Consider the following 20181-nt stretch of genomic DNA (forward strand, 5'->3'; position numbering starts at 1 on the left):
TCTCCAATTTCAAGCCCTAGTTCTTCAATTTTTAGGCTTAGATTCCATGATTTATTAGGTAGGTTTCACACTAGAATCGAGTTTTAAGTCCAAGAATCTTACCTCCAAGTGATTCCCCTTGAATCCCTCTTCAATCCTCTTCAAAAAGCTCCAAAAACGACCAACAATGGAAGAAATAAACCTCAAAATCGTGGACAAGACGACTATTTAAACCTTCTGCCCAGGCTTGAAATCCTTCATCGCGATCGCGGGACATCCTTCGCGATCGCGAAGCACAAATTCTCAGAACCCACAATTAACCCTATGCGAATGCATAAAGTCCCACACAAACGCGATGCTCAGGCATCCTACTCTATGCGATCACGGATAGGGGACCTCATTCGTAAAGAACAAACTCCAAGTCAAAACCCCTGGTCCACTTAACTCTACGCGAACGCAACCTTATCTACATGTTCGCGATCAACAAACTCGCCACCTTATGCGATCGCAACTCTACCTTCAAGAACACATAGAACTAACTAGGCTGCCCCCTCAAAAGCTCTACGCGATCGCGAAGAGGAAAACTCTGGAACAGCTGAAGCTCCAAAATCTGCAACTCTCCAAAACATGAAATGGTCCGATTGACCACCTGAAAATCACCCGAGGTCCCTGGGACCTCAACCAAACATACAAAAATATCCTATAACCTTATTCAAACTTGTTCCAACCTTCGGAACGCTCAAAAACAACATCAAAACACCAAATTCGCATCAGATTCAAGCCTAAGAATTCCAAAATCTGCTTAATTACGCTTTTGATCAAAAACCCAACCAAACCATGTCCGAATGACCTGAAATTTTGCACACACATCCCAAATGACACAACAGAACTACTGCAACTCTCAGAATTTTATTCCAACCCCTAAATCAAAATCTCACCTATCGACCGGAAATCGCCAAAATACTAACTTCGCCAATTCGAGCCTAAATCTACTCCAAACCTCCAAAACTCATTCCGATCACGCTCCTAAGTCCCAAATTACCTATTGAAGCTAACCGAACCATCGAAACTCATATCCAAGCCCTCTAACACAAAGTCAACATCCAATTGACTTTTCCAACCTAAACTCACTCTAAAGAGACTAAGTGTCTCAAACCTTAGCAAAATCATTTCAGATTCGATCCGACCAACCCGATACCACAAAACACAGATAACAAAGCATAAAGAAGCAGAAATGGGGGAAACAGAGTGGTAACTCATGAGACGACTGGACGGGTCGTCATAGGTAGTTCAGCATGAGTTGGGTACCCAAGTTGAGTTGAGCACATCATTTCATCCTCAGACTGACGGGCAGTCCGAGCGTACTATTTAGATTTTGGAGGATATGCTCCGCGCTTGTGTTATTGACTTTGGAGGTTCTTGGGATCAGTTCTTGCCATTAGCGGAGTTTGCTTATAATAATAGTTATTAGTCGAGCATTCAGATGGCTCCTTATGAGGCATTATATGGTAGACGGTGCAGATCGCCAGTTGGATGGTTTGAGCCGGGAGAGGCTCGGTTATTGGGTACAAACTTAGTTTAGGAGGCCTTAGATAAGGTCAAGATTATTCAGGAAAGACTTCGTGCAGCTCAGTCTAGGCAAAAGAGTTATGTCGATCGTAAGGTTTGTGATGTGGCATTCATGGTTGGAGAGAGAGTATTGCTTCGGGTATCGCCCATGAAGGGTGTTATGAAATTTGGGAAGAACGGCAAGTTGAGCCCCAGGTATATCGGGTCGTTTGAGATTCTTGATAGAGTGGGGGAGGTAGCTTATAGGCTTGCATTGCCTCCAGGGTTATCCTCAGTTCGTCCGGTATTCCGCATGTCTATGTTCCGGAAATATCATGGTGACCCGTCCCACGTGTTAGATTTCACCTCTGTCCAATTGGACAAAGACTTGACTTATGAGGAGGAGCCGGTAGCCATTTTAGACCGCCAGGTTCGTCAGTTCAGGTCAAAGAGTTTTCCTTCAGTTTGAGTGTAGTGGAAAGGTCAGCCCGTTGAGGCAGCTACTTGGGAGTCCAAGTCGGACATGCAGAGCAGATATCCATACTTATTTCCCAATTCAAGTAATTTTCTATGTCCGTTCGAGGACGAACGTTTGTTTTAGAGGTGGAGATTATGATGACCCAAGGGGTCATTTTATGAATTAAGACTCCGTTCTAGGTTTATTAGCCAAAAAAACTAATTTTAAATATCTCGATTTGCATGCACAGTCCGGGCGTGAAACTGGAAAGATTTTATGTGAAAATGTCGGAAATAATAATTTTTATAATTTAAGGTTAGTTTTAGTTGACTTTGATCAGCATTTTTAATAAATGGACCTGGATCGGTGTTCTGACGGTCCTGGAAGGTCCACAATAAAATATGGGACTTGCGCGTGTGCCCAAAATTTAATTCCGAGGTCCCAAGCCTTAGAAATCAATTTTTGAAAGAAATTTGCTGAATTATTAATGAAATAAAGAAAAAAAATAATGTTTGAAACCATTGGTATCGGGCTCGTATTTTGGTTCCGGAGCTCGATACAGGTTTGTTATGATATTTAAGTCTTATATGTGAAATTTGATGAGAATCGAAGTTGATTTGACGTGATTCGGACGTCCGGTTGAGAAATAGTGAAATTTAAGTGTTCTTGAGAAAAATCATGAGTTTTGAGGTTAAATTCTTTCTTTTAGATGTTATTTTTATGATTTGATCGCACGAGTAAGTCCGTACGATATTTTTAGACTTACGTGCATGTTTAATTTGGAGCCCCGAGGGCTCGGGTGAGTTTCAGGTAGGCTTTGGGATGTTTTTGACTTGTAAAAAAAATTTGTTGTTATAAAATAAAATCTGTTGTCATAAAAAAATGTTGTAATAATAGTTTCTGGTGCACTGGTGCTCCACGCTTTTTCTTCAAAAAAAAAAAGAAAAAAAGAAAAAAAGAAAAATCACATAATCCAACTCAGGCAGCAACCATTTTTTTCATATTTTCGACCTAAAAAGACCTAGAGGCGATTTTCTTCACACAGGTTCATCCCAAAGTATAGGTAAACAATTCTAAACTCTTCTTTTTAGATTACCCAATGTTTTTCATCACTTTTCAATCAAAAATCAAGAATTTTCATGGCAAAAAATTGGGGGTTTGGGTAGAATTGAAGAATTTTGTAAAAATAAAATTTTAACCTCGAATTGGGGTCGGATTTCAAAACTAATTGCATACTCGGGCTCGGGGGTGAATGGGTAGATAGAATTTGGTCCGAACCCTGAGTTTGGACCAAGCGGGCCCGAGATCGGTTTTTAATTTTTTTTTTAGAAAACATAGGAAACCATAATTTTTTAGAAAGGTTAGTTCCTTTACCATTAATTAATAATATTAAGTTAATTATGATTATATTCGAGTGTATTGGAGGTGAATTCAAAAGGAAAAGCTATAATTGAGCAGTGAATGGCCTGCGAATTTGAGGTAAGTGCTTGGTTTAACCTTGACTTGAGGGAATAGGAATCTCCAACCTAATTGCTATGTGAATTTGCATGTGCGTGGTGTATAGGTGAAGTGACGAGTATCTATGCACCACCAAATTATCTGTTAAATAGGATCCCTTCCCCGTTTCCAATTTAATTGATCCCTGGCTTAATTGTTTTATGATCATTGATGTCTATATGCTTACTTGATTTTGTTAAATTGTTGTTAAGTATTGTTTCAAGTATTTTGGAAGTGTTGGTTGTTCCTTTGGCTTCATTTTGATACATAAAAGGGTGAGCTAGTTGACAGTGTTTTAATATATATTACGGTTGGTTTATTTGTGAAATTATAAATGATGAAGTTATGAGTAGTACGGTTTACAATTGTTGAGGTAAGAATATTGTGAAAGGCATTGATTTGAAAGTTGTGAAATCTTTATAAATAAAAGTAATATGATTGTCTGGTGGGAGTGAGTTGCACGCCGCAACAAGGAGTGATAAGGGTGGACAGGTGGGATCAGGTTGCACACCGCAACAGGAGAAATAAGGGTGATAATTGTATATAGGGAGGAGGAATAAGAGTGGATAGGTGGGAGCGGATTGCACGCCGCAACAAGGAGCGATAAGGGAGAATATTTATGATTTATTGATTTTTAAATACAAGGAATGAAAATATCTCTATTTTACTCTACTGTTTATTTCATATTTGACACCTACAGTTACTTTGAAAGCGAAATTTGAAATGTGAAAACTTATGTGAGAATTTGGTTATAGCTGAGACCTGGCAAGAGGTGGCCGAGTTATTTCATTTATTTCTATAGTTTATTGTTTTTGTTTAGTTTAGAATTTCTTTCTTGCTTTATTACCTATATGTTGTTACAGGTTATATTATAATTGCCCCGCCGTAGCTTTGTCACTACTTCGTCGAGGTTAGGCTCTGCACTTACTCAGTACATGAGGTCGGTTGTACTGATACTACACTCTGCACTCTTTCGTGCAGATCCAGGTACCGTCCAGCGTTAGAGACTTTAGTAGCTGTCATTCATCACTCGGAGATACGAGGTAGATCTGCTGGCGTCCGCAGAATTCCTAGAGTCTTCTCTTAGTTTTATAGAGACTGTTTATTTTACTCAAAACCGTTACATTATTTCTTTCGGCCCATTATATGTAGTATTTTAGAAGTTCGTGAATTGTGACACCATACCCTGGGGTAGTCTTAGAGTTATATATTTAGTTCGTGGCTTGGTTTATTTATTCACTTATTATTTTATTCATGAAGTTATTTATGGAAACTATCAGATTTAGTTATTTTTAAATTGTTTTATTGTGTTTTAATAATTCTTCAAAGGGAAATGGCTAATCAATTTCTAACATTGGCTTTCCTAACAAGTGTGGTGTTAGGAGCCATCACGGCCCTAAGGTTGAAAATTTGGGTCGTGACAAGAAACTCTATTTATATTAAATGGAATCCGCTAGCTCAAGGTTTTTAAAAATTAAATACAGATGATGCTGCCATAAAAATACTAGGACACAATGAAATGGGGGGAATAATTCGTAATCATGAAGGTAAATGGGTATGAAGATTTGCTAGAAATATCTCAAGTGCAAATAACATCCACATGGAATTACATGCTTTATTAGCTGGCCTTAGATTAGCATTGCAATGCCACTGCTATCCATTAGAGATCAATATTGAGGCAAAAGAGGTTATTGCCATCATAAAACAACGTAATCCGCATTACGTTAAATCTTGTTGATGACCGCAGGTTCTTTAATGCAGTTGGGTGATCCTATCATCCAGTATACCTACAGGGAGGCAAATATGGTAGTAGATATTTTAGGTAAGTATGGCTCTAAGTTGCCCAATGGTTCTGTTGTGTGTACCATGGAACAAGTTCCTACTTTTGCCCTTAAGGAGTACACACATGACCTAACAGGTGTGGCTTGTAAAAGATCCATCCCCACTTATATTTTTGTAAACCACCACGATACCACCGTTGTAAATCTACCGCAAGTGCGAGCACAAGACAACCACTACAATAAAATATGTAGTTATATAGATACTGCTACCACTGTTTTTGTAATGATCCACCTAGGGATGGAACTATGGATATAGAGTGTCTCTTTCCTTATGCTACTAGTGGTGCACCTGCACCACCCTCCTTATATGCACCTTCCACTTTGAAGTAATGAAAGTACTTAATCTTAAAAAAAAAAAACCTCATTTTTCCCACAGAAAACTAAAAAGAAGAATTGAAAATACTCGGGCAGAAAACAAGTCATCATCTTCATCACCAGCTTTGCTTAGAACTCTGACTTGCTTAGCTCAAAAACCAAATACTCTCTTCGTTCACTTTTACTTGGCACGTTTTGACTTTTCACGCCCCATAAGAAATAATAAATGAAGTGCATAATTTACCATGATACCTATATTAATTGATGCATATTTTATTGGATTTGACAAAATGATTTGAAGTGATTAATAAATATTGTGGTTATAACAGGAAAAAAAAATTCTTCTCTTGATATGCGTAAAGTGACAAGTAAAAATGAAATCTATTTTTAATATACATGCCAAGTAAAAATGAACGGAGGGAGTACAATTCTCAATTAACATTCCTTCAATTATAATACACAAATACTTGACCCATTGTTACACGTCATTCCAATTTTCAATTATTGTCCACATCCCCTCCCACAATTAGTTGAATGTATTATTGTTCCGTATCTATATTTAGGTCCCGATTAGGGGTGGCAAATGAATAGTTTGGGCTGAATTTGGGCGGGTCAAGATTAGTTAGGTCAATAAATGAGTCATTGTCCAACCCAGCCCAAAGTGTGTTTGGGCTAAGACGGGCTGGGTCAAGATGGGCTAAACAATGAATCATAACCCACCCGCCCAACTTGACCCATATTTTAGAACCATGTTCATCTTGCGTAAAAAGCTTTTACCTTAAAATGTGTAAGTTGAAAAAAAAAAATTGCGGGTGGGGGTGAGGGGTTGGAGTGGTGGGTGGTGCAGAAAAACGAAAAAACAAAAAAAAATATACAAAAAAAAAAAATAAAAAAAAATAAAATTGAGGGGGTTTGCGCGAGGGGGTAGGGTGGATGGGTAGTGCAGAAAAACTAAAGAACAGAAAATTGAAAATACAAAAAAAAAGTAAAATTGGGGCAACTAAGTAAATTTCTAGATAAGTTGGGTTGAGATCTCTTTGTTTTGAGTGAGTTTCATGACTTGTATTTGGGTTGCTTAATGGGTCAGAATGAACTATAAAAAATAATGGGTTAACTTGGACTAAGACCAAATTGACACATGAGCTAAAATATTTGTAGTCCAACCCATTAATTTCTAGGCGGGCTAAATAGGTTTGGGCTCAAATTGACATCCCTAGTCCCGATTAATCTAACTTTTGTATGTGGAATTTATTAAAGATCTAAATATATACTATTTATCCAACAATAATTAGCTAAAATATCTAATCCTATTTTGGTGGAGTAATATCTTTTTCCTCACATGGTACGAAAATACCACTCTATCTTATCCCAAAAAAGAAAGCGAAAAAAGACAGAAGAGCGCCGATGGGTGTAATCGCCGATTCCGAATCCACCACATCTCTACTACCTCCTTCTCCTAATCCCAAAATTCCAAAGGACACATTCCACATAGCCTATATCATTTACTTCACTCTCGGCACCGGTTACCTCCTCCCATGGAACGCATTCATCACCGCCGTCGATTACTTCTCTTACCTTTACCCCGACGTAATGGTCGACCGTATCTTCGCCATTGTTTACATGATCATCGGCTTCATTTCCTTGCTCTTCATTGTCGCTTTTGCTAATAAAACAAGTTCTTTTGTGCGGATTAATGTCGGCATGTTTCTATTCGTTGTCGCTCTTGTTACCGTGCCGTTAATGGATGTGTTTTATGTTAAGGGGAGTATTGGAGTGTATAGTGGGTTTTATGTGACGGTCGGATTGGTCGGACTTTGCGGGATTGCTGATGCGTTGGTTCAAGGTGGAGTAATTGGGGCAGCCGGTGAGTTGCCGGACAGGTACATGCAGGCTACCGTCGCCGGAACTGCTGCTTCCGGTATACAAACTGTTCCTCATTTTGCTCGTTGACTTTTTAATATCTGACCTAGATTGGCTTTTTTCGGTGGATAATTTGAGTCTGATGTTACTACATCTTTTGGTGATAGCATCTGATCCTTCAGTTGATGATTTGTTTAATTTTTCAAATTCAGCAAAGACTATTCTCTCTCCCAATTTATGTGCCTTTTTTTGACGGACAGACTTTTGAAAATTATGGTCTAAAACGACCTATAGAAATTTTTGTGGGTATAAATCATGGGTAAAATACGAAAATTGAAATGGAATTATTTCGGATATAGAAATATGTTATTCATTTTTGGAACATATTTAAAAGGAAAGAGTGTCACATTAATTGTGACAGAAAGAATACTATGTACAAGGGATAAAGTTTGCTTGCTTTTCTTCTCTCTTTTTTTCCTGATTGAATTCTGCTTATGTGAGTTAAAACTGGTTGGTTGCATCAATGTTTCAGCCTGGGGTAATCTTGTTAGCTTTAGTCTTTGATTTAGATGTATCGGAATGAAATTAACTGTGATAGAGAGATGATTCATTGAGAGACTTCAGTTAACTTGGGATTGAGTCTGAGATGATTCATTGAGAGATCTCAGTTAGTTTGGGATTGAGGCTTAGCTGATACCAAAGTTAGAGTTGATGCGACCCAATTTTAACTATGACCTGGGTCTTGTTCTTGTTGAGTGTTACTCATGTTAAAGCTACAGTATACATTCAAACAGTTGTTCAGGGAAATTATCTGCCCATGAGTCAACATGATGCCTTCACTAGTTTTACAAATGAACTGTTCAGAATTTGGGGGACTTTAAGATCTTCTCCCTGAATGTTGCTATCTGCAAAAGCTGCGACAACTTGTGTTTCTAATTGTCTAAACTTATCTTGGCATGCAGATGATCTCTATCAATTGCTTTAAAATCTCATAGTCCCACATTATCTTCACCCTAGATTTTGATTTTGTTAAAGCTGTAGCATCTGTTGTAGTCTAGGTAGTTAAATGTAGGCAGACCCAGCTAACATTTCAGACTTTTTAGGTGACGTTGTGCTCTTCTTTCAGTCTCTCAATCTGATACCATTAGTTTGTCATGGTGATAGATGAAACAATTTTCTCACGACTTTGTAAACTCAACTTGTATTCGACTTATCCCCAAAAAGACAAAAAGCCTCAACTCACATACCAATTGAATCCAAACTATCAAGCTGCTTGGGACCTTCTTCAGTCCCAGAATTTGACGACTCGAAGTCAATCTGAGTTTTTCTCGGGAGTCAATCCCCATTAACTTTGATATATTGGACGAGAGACCTCTGTGGATCTCTTTTACTGGCACGGTGTCATGCTTCTTTTTTTCTCTTAAGCAATTGATGTTTGCTATTATCTCTGGCGCATTCTGCAAACATACTGACTGGAGTGTGATTGATATAAGGGTGATTGATAAAGTAACAACCAAGATTAGTCAGAGGACTTTAGGTGTTTAGCAGTGTTCCCTATGATGGCCTTATCAAATATGAATAGATGATTTCATTTACCTATCCATATGTGTCAACTGATCTTTATAAAAATAAAAAAGAATATCTGTTGCTTCTCTTTTTGATGGAAGAAGGTATGCAATGAAACAAAAACATAATGCTAACTTCTACTCAAAATAAAAATAGAAGTAATGCTAACTATTGTTCAGCAAATATTATCTTTTGTTAGGCATCTGTGAGCTCCTTGTAGCATTGTCAACCTGGAAGATATTGCATGATGTGTCTTGTGAGTCCCACTATCAAATATTACATTTGTCCTAAAAAGAGAGAAAATAAGAGTGAAAGCCTCTTTTTACAATTGGCTATGAAGAACATGCAAGAGCTTCCTTAAAAGGAGCTTACTTGGGAACTTCCTTATATGAAGTTTGGACTACTAGAAATGAGAAAAGTTATTAAATAAGAAAAATTACTTACAGTCGAGATTAGTTATTATGATTGAATTAAAATAATAATCTCTACTATTATATAAACACATAAAATGCATCTAATCACAGAACTGCATTAATTCTTTTGACTTTCAACATGCTCCTAGACATACTCAAGCTACTGAAAGTCTGAAACAGTAAGATTTTACATATTACAACAACGACCCAGTAAAATTCCACTAGTGGGATCTGGGGAGGTTAGTGTGTACGCAGACCTTACCCCTACCCCGAGGGAGTAGAGAGACCTTACCCCTACCCCGAGGGAGTAGAGAGGCTGACATGGCAGTGATGATTGGACAATGATATGGCAGCTGACTGGGTGTGTGACTACAGTTGGCTTGACTGGTAGACATATAGACGGCTAACTTGACAGGATTGTTTGGAGTGCTAACTTGAAAGGTCAGCTGACATAGAGTTTCAGATAAATCCCAAGATAAACATGAGACATGATGTCAAAACAAAACCAAAATAGTAGCTGGAACAGGGAACAATGATGTTGAATGGTCATCAGAAAAACAGAGTGATGATGCTAGAAGTCACTAGAATGAGGCCAGACTAGTAAAATTGTGAGGAAAAAAAAACTCTTTACAACGCATGCAACATAAGGCTGCCTGCTGTTAAACTATTAGGTTTTACCAATAGAGCCATGGTAGCATGTGAAAACAGAGAATAACGGGAAAAACGTTTTATTATGATTGGTGATAAGCAAATATACAAGAAGCTCCTTATACAGAAGCTTAGACTGTTAGAAAAAAAGGAAAGTACAGACTACATGAGTTAATGAAAGTAACTAAGCAAGGAGGGATATATGAATACTGAGATTCCTTATTATAACAGAATCATGAAGAGTACTCCATACTGTTAACCTAAACATATAGAATGAATCTAGAACAGAACATTCTAAATATAACTGCTCTAAGTCTCTTGGCTTTTAACATTTGTTTTCTTACTATCACCATGACAAACTAATGGTATTAGTCGGGGCCATCGGACTGAGTAAAACCTGAATTAACCATGGTGCACTTGCGGGAAACTCCTTGCCGAGGGCCTGTGCACCCCCGGGATTAGTCGGGGCTCATAGAGACTCGGACACCCGGTGCAAATCAAAAAAAAAAAGATCAGAAAGTTGGGATGTGGTCATGTAGCAATCTTAAGATTCTTGTTCTGTGTTGCAGGTGTCCTAGTTTCATTGCTGAGAATTTTAACCAAAGCTGTATATCCGCAAGATGCTGAAGGGCTGAGAAGGAGTGCTAACCTTTATTTCATTTTCAGCATTGCTGTGATGATTTTGTGCATAGTCTTTTACAATGTGGCACATAGACTTCCAGTAATTAAATACTACAATGATCTTAAAATTCAGGCTGTGAATGAGGAGAAAGAGGCTAAGGGTGACTTAACTCCGGAATTATGGCGATCAACTTTGGACATTGTTGGGACAGTAAAATGGTATGGGTTTGGCATCCTCAGCATTTATGTGGTCACTTTGTGCATATTTCCAGGATATATCACAGAAGACGTGCATTCTCAACTTCTGAAGGATTGGTATCCGATCATGCTGATTACTGGCTACAATGTGTTTGATCTGGTTGGGAAGTCTCTGACTCCTATATTATTTCTTGATAATGCAAAGGTTGCTATTGGTGCCTGCTTTGCAAGGCTGTTGTTTTTGCCTCTATTCTATGGTTGCTTACATGGGCCTAAATTCTTTAGGACGGAGTTTCCTGTGACAATACTGACCTGTCTACTGGGATTAACTAATGGCTACATGACTAGTTTGCTAATGATCTTGGGTCCAAAAACTGTCCAACTGCAAAAAGCAGAGATAGCTGGGACCGTACTTGTTTTGTTTTTAGTGATGGGTCTGGCAATTGGTTCTGTTGTATCATGGTTCTGGGTTATATAGTTTATCAGCAGCTTGTAAGATATTGGTTCCCCTCAACCAATTGTCACTGCAAAAGTTTCAAACTTCTCTAAATGTGTATCCTGACGTGTTGTAACTTTAAACCTTGAATTGCATTTTTAATGTATATCTTTGGAAATTACATATATCTGCTGATAATTCTTTATTCTGAATGTTATAAGTTGCCTGTTCAAACTTATTATTGTTGCATTTTGGGTACTCTGTCCTCTGGGTTACCTGCATTGAAAGATCCCTGCTTAAGAGCTACTCCGTCCGATTCACAATAAGTGACCAATTTGCTTTTTCATTTTGGTTTAAAATAAGTGTCCAGTTATGTAATCAAGAAAGAATTCAATTTGTTTTTACAAAATAACCCCTATGTACATATCCCTAAAAAAAATTCTTACTCCTCACATTAAATGTTTAATTAGGGGTAGTTTAGTCATAGTAGGTAATTTTATATAGAATTTAGTATTTTCTTAATGGGTGTGTTAAAAGCAAATTGGTCACTTATTGTGAACCGGAGGGAGTATCTGCCTTCCCTGAGGTAGTCCTAATAGGGGAGAAATGTTGTTCATAGAAGTCCAGTCTGCCTAAAGTGCTTGGAGAATTAAGTGAAAATAGCACATGCTAACCAATTTTCAGACCGGTCATTCAAAAATAGCCAGTGTTTGTAAAGTCATTGAAAAATAACCACTATTTTGCTGCAACACGGAAAGTTCCAGCATAATATACTCGAGATCGGTGCACCTGTGCATGAACTTCAAGCATATTATACTGGAACTCCAACACGCAGAAAGTTCCAGTATAATATACTGGAGATTGGAGCATCGGTGCTCCAATCTCCAGTATATTATGTTGGACCGGTATATTATACTGGAGTATTTTTTCAGATTTTGAGCAATGTTTTCGTTCAGATTTATCTTTACATGAAAAGTGGCTAAATTTTGATTACTTTTGAAACTGTGGCTATTTTTGAATGATCACTTGTAAATCTGGCTATTTTTGAATTTCTCACGAGAATTAATTCTTTAGGCTGACGGCGACAAGGAAGACCCCACAGAAGTGAGTCTTATAGCCCGTTTGGCCAAGCTGCAAAAATCAGCTTATTTTGAGAAGTGTTTTTTTTCAAAAGTGCTTTTCTCAAAAATACTTTTGGTGAGAAGCAGTTTGTGTTTGGCTAATTAGTTTGAAAAGCACTTCTGAACAGCAATTAGTGTTTGGCCAAGCTTTAAAAAACTACTTCTAAGTATATTTTTCTCAAAAGTGCTTCTCAAAAAAGTGTTTTTGAAGAGAAGCTACTTTTTTCTGCTTCTCCAAAACTGTTTCTGCTTTTCCTCAAAAGCACTTTTTTTCCTTCCAAAAGCTTGGCCAAACACCTTAATTTTTGGCCCAAAAAAAGCACTTTTGGCCAAAAAGAAGCTTGGCCAAACAGGCTATTAGCCATGAGTTAAGAGAACAACAATCCAGACATGGAATTTACATTGAAAATTAGCACAATATTAAAATTAATTAAAATTTAGCCACTTTGTCATGCGAAAATAAAATTTAGACAAAAATAACCTTAGTTGAGGTCCAAAAAAAGTTCTGCATATTATAAAATGCTGGAGTTGAATTTTTTACTATAAAATTTAATGTGTTGGAATTCATAATGTGTTGGACTATCAACATAATACGCTGGAGTTTTATAAGGAAGTCCATAATACAACATATTATGCTAATTTTTTGGTGTGTTTCAACTAAAGATATTTTTGTTCAGATTTTATTTTCGCATTAAATAATTGCTATTTTTGCATCACTTTGCAAACATTGGTTATTTTTCAATTACTAGTCCAAAAATTTGCCATTTGACAAATTTGGAGGCTACGGGTTCGACTTTAGATTCTACTATAGCCCATTTAATTCATTATATAATATATATATATATATATATATATATATATATATATATATATATATAGACACACACACAAACATTCCCATAATTAATGAGTACTCCATCCGTTTCATTTTGTATTACTTAGTTTGACTAAACATATTTAAGAAAGAAAGAAAGGACACATACATGTACCTTAGAACTTAGTGGTTTTAAAGATGTCATGATATTTATGTTGCTATAAGAGCAATCCTTAAGGTTAAACTAAAAAGTTTAAAGTTAAAAGAGTTTCCAAATCTTCAAAAATTTCCTTGGTGCAGTAATATCTAAATCAGCACCGAAGCTTTTCAGGAGTTCTAACTGTCATCTGCTGGACTAGCTGCTACTCTTGGTGCACCAAATATTTTTTCTGAATCACAAAAATTCAGATTCATTTTCAAGTAGGCAGACAAGGAGGCAACAAAGTAACTTGAACACTATTAACTATATGTGTTTTAGCATCCATCTTGAGTTAAATCAGGCAGTTTAAGGAATTTAGGAGTTTACAGAGATTACTGAGCCAGGTACGAGACCTAGATGACCTATGCAGTAGATGGCCAACTGCAGATGAGAGCTTCAGCAATTAAGCAACAACATGAAGACAACAATTTCTCAGTCCATTATATTGCAATAAATCAGAATAGACACTCGGGTATACATTATTCTATAATTTGCTACACCAAGCATACTTTGCTAGAGTAAACCTCTCAGCTATGCTACGATAAAGAATGCGCTTTACACAGTTACACTGCCAAAATAGAGATTACGATGACTTGGCAATCAAAGACAATCTTCTCTGACGATGCCTTGCCATTCTCCTTCTCAAGGCCCACCTTTCTTTTATATCACGAATATCACCTACTTGGGATTCAACAGAAGATTCCTCATTTACCTTCAAACCTTGGTAACCATCATTGTTGGAAGATCCTCTTATTCTAGCTGCTTCAGCAAGCAAGTCTGTTATAATCATCTCGGTTGTCTTGGTAGTTATTCCTCTAAGATACCAGGAAATGGGTGGAGGAGGTACAATAGCTGGTTGAATGAGTTGCTCCAAGCTAACCGTTGATCCAATCCTTCCTTTTCCTTTAGTGTACGAAATGTAATCCGCTAATCTATTAGGTCTGAACGGATGACAAAGATCTTCATCAACAAGCAGGGGTTCCACTCTCCAGCTACCTTCAAATCTTTTCATGAATCCAGTTTTCACTTGCTTGAAGTTCATCTAAACAGACAAAAAAAAAGTTGAGTATGTAGGAGAAATACCAAAAGCTACAATTGCTATTACAGTAGGTAAACATGATATAATTGCAAAATCTCTTGGTCTAGGATAAAGTGAATAATCATGTAATCCTAGTTTTCTTTTCCATTGCAGTTTTGCAAACTAGCATCAATTAGAAATATGGTGAACCACGATGTCAGGTTTGCTGTTAGATACTATTGTTGCTTTTAAAAAAAAGCACTTAACGCAAAGCTCTACCTTTTAGGCGTACAATTCTAGTGACTGCAACAGAAGTACCTGCAGTGATCTTCCAAATACTTTTAGAAGTTCTTTTGTCTAAAAGCACTCTCAAACACTTCTTCACCCTATAACTGTGCTAGTATTTACAGTCAAAGGCTCAAATCTAAATTACTCGGAGTGTAAAATGAGAATTTGCAATTTCATGCTGTATAAGGATATTGATTCGCAATATATCAAGGTGAGACAAAAGGTTCCAAGTTGTGTGGTTACTTTTGTAAGCTGCCAGCTGGTCTAACAGATTGGTATATATCAAGAACACACCTGATAGTTTTTCAGCATCAAACTTAATGCAGAAATTTACTGGATTAGTGAAGGTTCAAAAACTACTGGCCAAGCTAATACCTGCATGTTAGGTTTCTCACCTTTTTCCGTTAACAAGTGATATAACAGATAAAAAATAGGCAGTGTGGTCTAACAATTAATCAGTGATCATGTCGGTCATTACTGTGTGATTTTCTCTGTTCTGGTCCACTAATACATGAACAGCTATAGTTCCTGACCACCAAAGAAATCTCCATATTGCAGCTTGCTCTAATTCCACCACTTGTCTTAAGCCTTCATCAACCAACACCTTCCTTGATACTACTTCCTGATATATGTAGAAACTTTGCATCAGAATTAGAAATGAAGAGGCACATAATCATAAAGCTTAAGAGAAGAGAGTGATAGAAGAGATATAAAGGGAAAAAAACTTTACTGCCCTCAGTACTACTTTCGTTGAACAGATTGTGGTGAGATGAGGTTTTCCAACATCTTAATGAGGTATCTTACCTTGATATTCTTGAAGACTCTTTTGTTTTCAGGATCAGTTACAATGTCATACACAGTTTCAGGGGGCAGTCCAACATTAACTTTCACACACAGGTTGCACAGAGAACCTTTGGGTACACTTACCTGCAAGGATTTAACTTCACATTACCTTCTCAAAAAAAAAAAAAAAAAAAAAAACCATAAGGCCTCATAAGAGGATCAAACATCACAAGTAGCTCTACAATGTACAGCACATGTGGTGCTCACGTCTCTGAATATCTGACCTCTTCGAACAAATATACAACACGAACAACTACGCTCATTCGCATGCCAGTTGGAGTTGGCTTAGGATTACTACTGACCATGTCACTTCATTTCAGCTCATCTTAGTCCAATATTATACGTAAAAACTAAAATTAGAACAATAAAAGTACTTCCTCAATCTCATTTTATGTGACATACTTTCCTATTTAATATGCCCCAAAAAGAATGATACACTTCTATATTTAAAAACAAGTTAACTTTAAACTTCACATTGTACCCTAAATATCATAATTTTATACTCACAAATTGTTTTATAGCATGTTTTTAGCTCACGAGTTTTCAAAGTCCGTCTTTGTTTCTTAAACTTCACGCCCAGTCAAACACCGTCAAGTAAATTGGGACAAAGGGAGTATTAGAAGATCTTTACATTTTCTACTAACATATAAATCTTTTACAGGGCTAAAAAGCTCCAAAAAGCCATAGGACTGGGGTTGGGCATATATCGGGTAAAACCGATAACCCGAACCGTTAATTTTTATTGGGTTATCGGTATCGGGTTATTGGGTTAACGGTTCGATAATGGTTTAGAATTTTTTTACTATTGGGTTATCAGTTCGGGCCTTGGTTTGCCAATTTTGTTAATGGGTTAACCGATAACTCAACAAGAATTAATAAAATTACGACTTTATCCTTAAGTATATACAAATGCTAGGGTTTCAGTTCATTCTCTCATATTCTTTCTCAACCCCATTCTTCAGTTGCTTCATCTTCATTCTTCATAGACCTTACTAGTTACTCCTAGCATAAGTCTTTAGTATGCTATATGTGAATTCTTCTCTTTTTTGCTTAACTCCGGTGAATTGTCTTTTCTTTTTTGCCTAACTCTAGATTGAGTTATCTTATCGGGTAAACCGATAACCGAACCGATCATGATCGATAACCGATTAACCGATACCCGATAACCGATATCTTATCGGTTCGGTTATTGGTTTATCAAATTTGTAAACCGATAACCGATATGCTAAACCGATAATATTCATAACCAAACCGAACCGACCGATGCCCACCCCTACATAGGACTAAAGTAAACATACCATGACAAAAACTTAATCCTAACTAATTGGTGTCATCTATATGGATCGTTATTTTATTTTTTATATTTGCCCTAATCTTTTGCTAGATCTGCAGGGATTCGAAGAGATAGTAGGTCCTTTAAGGCAACTTCCTTCCATGTGGTTCTAAGTCTACTTCGTCCCCCATCAATACCTTCATTCATCATGGTTTCACAATTGCGAACCAGTGCATCTGAAGGTCGATGTAGGACATGACCAAACCATATAAAAAGACCTTCTCTTGTTTTATCCTCAATGTGTGCTACTTGCACCTTCTATCGAATGCGATCATTTATACTCTTGTATGACTGCACAATTATCTTAGCATCCGCATCTCTGCGAAACTCATTATGTGGATATGCTGGACTCTAGCAGCCCAACATTCCTCTCATATATCATTGTTGGTCTTACAACTTTTCTGTAAAGCTTGCCAACTAGGTATCCTTATATCACATAACACTCCGGTAGCACTTCTCCATTTCAACCATTCTAATATGATTCTATATGTAACATTTTCATCTGCCATACCATCCTCCTGGAGCATTCTTAGGAAAAAATATAAACGAAAAACGATCAATCCTTTATGCTCCTCCTTTACTTCCTTGTGTGGTATAAAATTGGAATTATCTAGAGAAGATTAACATGGCCTCTGCATAAATGTAACATGCACAAGTCAAGAAATGGTCGAAAAAATTTAGTTATAAAAGAAGACTGAATAAGTTAATAGAAAGAAGATCTGAGGTGGAGATATGAGTTAATGGACCCAACAATAACGTTACAATGTATGGTAAATATCTATTTGATGAAATTTTGAAATTTGAAATTTTGAAATCATCCTTCTGAAATACAGAACGAGAAACTAGGAGGTCATATCCCAATAAAGTGCTATGAGGGCCTAGCTTCAGCAGTCCATTCAGTGTTGTCTTAAAGTGCAGCAATAGGAATTTGCACCCAACCAACAATTTGATTCAGTTTTTACCTTTATATCTGGGGGTTGATCAACCCAACTTGGATTTTCTTTCCAAGATTGTAATTGCTTCTCTTTGTCCAAATCTATGACTGCAGATGCTCCTCTGTTATTACCTCTCATGATTGATGTATCATGACGCATTTTCAGTCTTTTGAAATTTGACTACAGCAATGAAGAGAATTTGTGAATACATATTAAAATATACGTCAAAAGGTAGAAAGCATTTTGAAGAGGGAGGAGCAAACCTTAACACATTCTTGGACCTTTTCCTGGAATCCTGAGAAAAAGGAATGGATCATTGGATGAGCCAATTTATTATGTACATTGCTCGTATTCTCCAATATATCTGTACTCTGACCCTCCGTTCTCATTGAGCAAATCGGAGCCTGAATAATTTGCAAGTATTAGTTTATGCGACATTTTTATGTCAGCTCATATACAACAAAATGCTAAATGTTCCTGCATTGAATTCAAAGTGCCTTAATTTGTATCATTGCTACAAAACTGAGAAATATAACTTCCAATTAGTGGAATATGTATTTGCCTCACATACAAATATGGACTGTTATTGCAAGTATAACCAACTCTCGGAATCACATTTTCTAAGACAGTGGAAGTCAATCAAAATTGTATTCTATATTCAAAGTTGAGAAAAGGGTCAAATTTGCCACTGCACGATCCGATTGAGTAATTTTGCCCTCCCTTAGAATTTTGGTCTACTATTACCCCGTTGCTTGGAAGAAGTCTGGTTTTTACCCTTGACCCCCTAATAACTCTCCAATTCGAGAGTAATTTAAATCATAGTCAAAAGTTGAGTAATAAATTTGAAACATTGACATGTGATACATTCTCTCACAAACTTGTTATTTCCCTTTTGGAGTTGGAAAAAAAGAAACTTATGGGATCAACATGCTCCTAAAGTAAAAGGGAACCAGATTAAGGTCTTTGTCAGATAACCCTCAAGCAACTGAGTCCAATATGAATAACCTAATCCACACTACCCACGGCAGAAAAACACTATGTGAATTCCGATTAAGAAATTCATTTCGTCTAATCCTATAAAAATGAACTGTAGTAACCACACATTTTCAAGATAAGATTGAAAAAAGAAAAGATGTACCCAACAAATAGCTTGAGCTGAAACTTGAATGATGTAGAGAGGAAATCAAGACCCAGCAATAATTCCACTGTTTTATGTATTTAGATCAACTTTGGTTAAATGTAAATTACAAGTTAGGTAATGCTTAAAAGCTCAAAACTCTAACAAAGGGCTATAAAGAGATGATTCACCTACTGCAAGGATTTGGATAGACGATGATTTGACAACCAGATGTTCGGATTTGAGCAGCTGAATACTTGAAGCTTATCTAAGTTGAGAAATTGCCAAGAATCAAGTGAAATCAGATGGAGTTGTTAAAATTCATTCTACGTGAGCCATACGTTGAATATGCTAAAAGGGTTGGTGTTTTTCTTTTTTCAGCTTTAATGTTTCTTCTTTTAAATCATTTCGTTACCTTTTTCCATAAGTTTTGGAAATTTTTTTTTTCCAAAAAATAAGTTTAAATATGTGTTTGTTTATAGAATTAATAATTTTTTGGAGATTTTGAAAACCAAAACTTCAAATCCCAAATATAGCTTAAAACCTCTTTTTGGGTCAAATCGAGACTTTTTAACATGTCAAAAATTTACCGTAAAATTCATGTACAAATATATTTTCAATTTCAAATCAAACTTCACTCAAATTAACTTTTGTTAAAAATATTTGAAAATCTATAACCAAACGTTTCCTTAATTTCCCTTTTCGGAATATTTCCCTAACTTTTGTCAGAGTGAAGTGAATACCATATTTTCTTTTACAAATTCGTCATAATTTTGTAATGGACCTGTCTGTTATGAATATTTTGTCACAAATATGTATTTGTCTTGTTATAAATTGGCAAAATAACCCTGTCAATTATGACAATAAGCAAATAGATATACGAGATCAATTTATCATAGAAGCAGTTTAAAAAGGTAAAATTTAGCTCAAGTGCTACAAGACTCAAGATGAGAGAGTAGATATTTTGACAAAGGCAAATCATAATGATCGATTTTTTCTATCTTAGAGAGTTACTTGGACTTGTAAAATAATTGCGTTAAGAAGAAATGTTAAGATTAGTGGACTTTTAATTATATTTAACTTCTAGATTATTTAGAAAAAATTTAGCTGGTCAGTCTAGAATAGAGCAAGTAT

The 20181-nt window shown here is 36.5% G+C and overlaps 2 protein-coding genes and 1 non-coding gene across 5 annotated transcripts; 2 read left to right on the forward strand and 1 right to left on the reverse strand.

Moving 5' to 3' along the window:
- The first annotated feature begins 6950 nt into the window (after positions 1 to 6950).
- On the forward strand, positions 6951 to 11566 carry LOC104230447 (equilibrative nucleotide transporter 1). Its single transcript, XM_009783268.2, has 2 exons — positions 6951 to 7555; positions 10694 to 11566. The coding sequence occupies exons 1-2, from the start codon at positions 7042 to 7044 to the stop codon at positions 11419 to 11421; spliced, it is 1242 nt and encodes a 413-aa protein (XP_009781570.1). The 5' UTR covers positions 6951 to 7041; the 3' UTR covers positions 11422 to 11566.
- A 2363-nt stretch (positions 11567 to 13929) lies between these two features.
- On the reverse strand, positions 13930 to 19411 carry LOC104230446 (uncharacterized). 3 transcript variants are annotated; one of them, XM_009783267.2, is made up of 7 exons: positions 19239 to 19411; positions 19069 to 19135; positions 18194 to 18334; positions 17958 to 18110; positions 15624 to 15746; positions 15298 to 15441; positions 13930 to 14555 (listed from the first exon to the last, which is right to left on the reverse strand). In XM_009783267.2, exons 3-7 carry the CDS (start codon positions 18317 to 18319, stop codon positions 14097 to 14099), a joined length of 1005 nt encoding a protein of 334 aa, XP_009781569.1. In that variant the 5' UTR covers positions 18320 to 18334; positions 19069 to 19135; positions 19239 to 19411; the 3' UTR covers positions 13930 to 14096. The 3 variants fall into 3 exon arrangements, with proteins under 3 accessions (XP_009781569.1, XP_009781568.1, XP_009781567.1); XM_009783266.2 differs by lacking the exon at positions 19069 to 19135 and having other exon boundaries at positions 19243 to 19411; XM_009783265.2 differs by lacking the exon at positions 19069 to 19135.
- Positions 17575 to 17673, forward strand: LOC138882408 (U6 spliceosomal RNA). Its single transcript, XR_011404014.1, has one exon. It is a non-coding gene; the product is annotated as a U6 spliceosomal RNA (small nuclear RNA).
- Positions 19412 to 20181: the final 770 nt, after the last annotated feature.

Source organism: Nicotiana sylvestris, chromosome 11 (assembly GCF_000393655.2).
Source record: "Nicotiana sylvestris chromosome 11, ASM39365v2, whole genome shotgun sequence".
Lineage (NCBI taxonomy): Eukaryota > Viridiplantae > Streptophyta > Magnoliopsida > Solanales > Solanaceae > Nicotiana > Nicotiana sylvestris.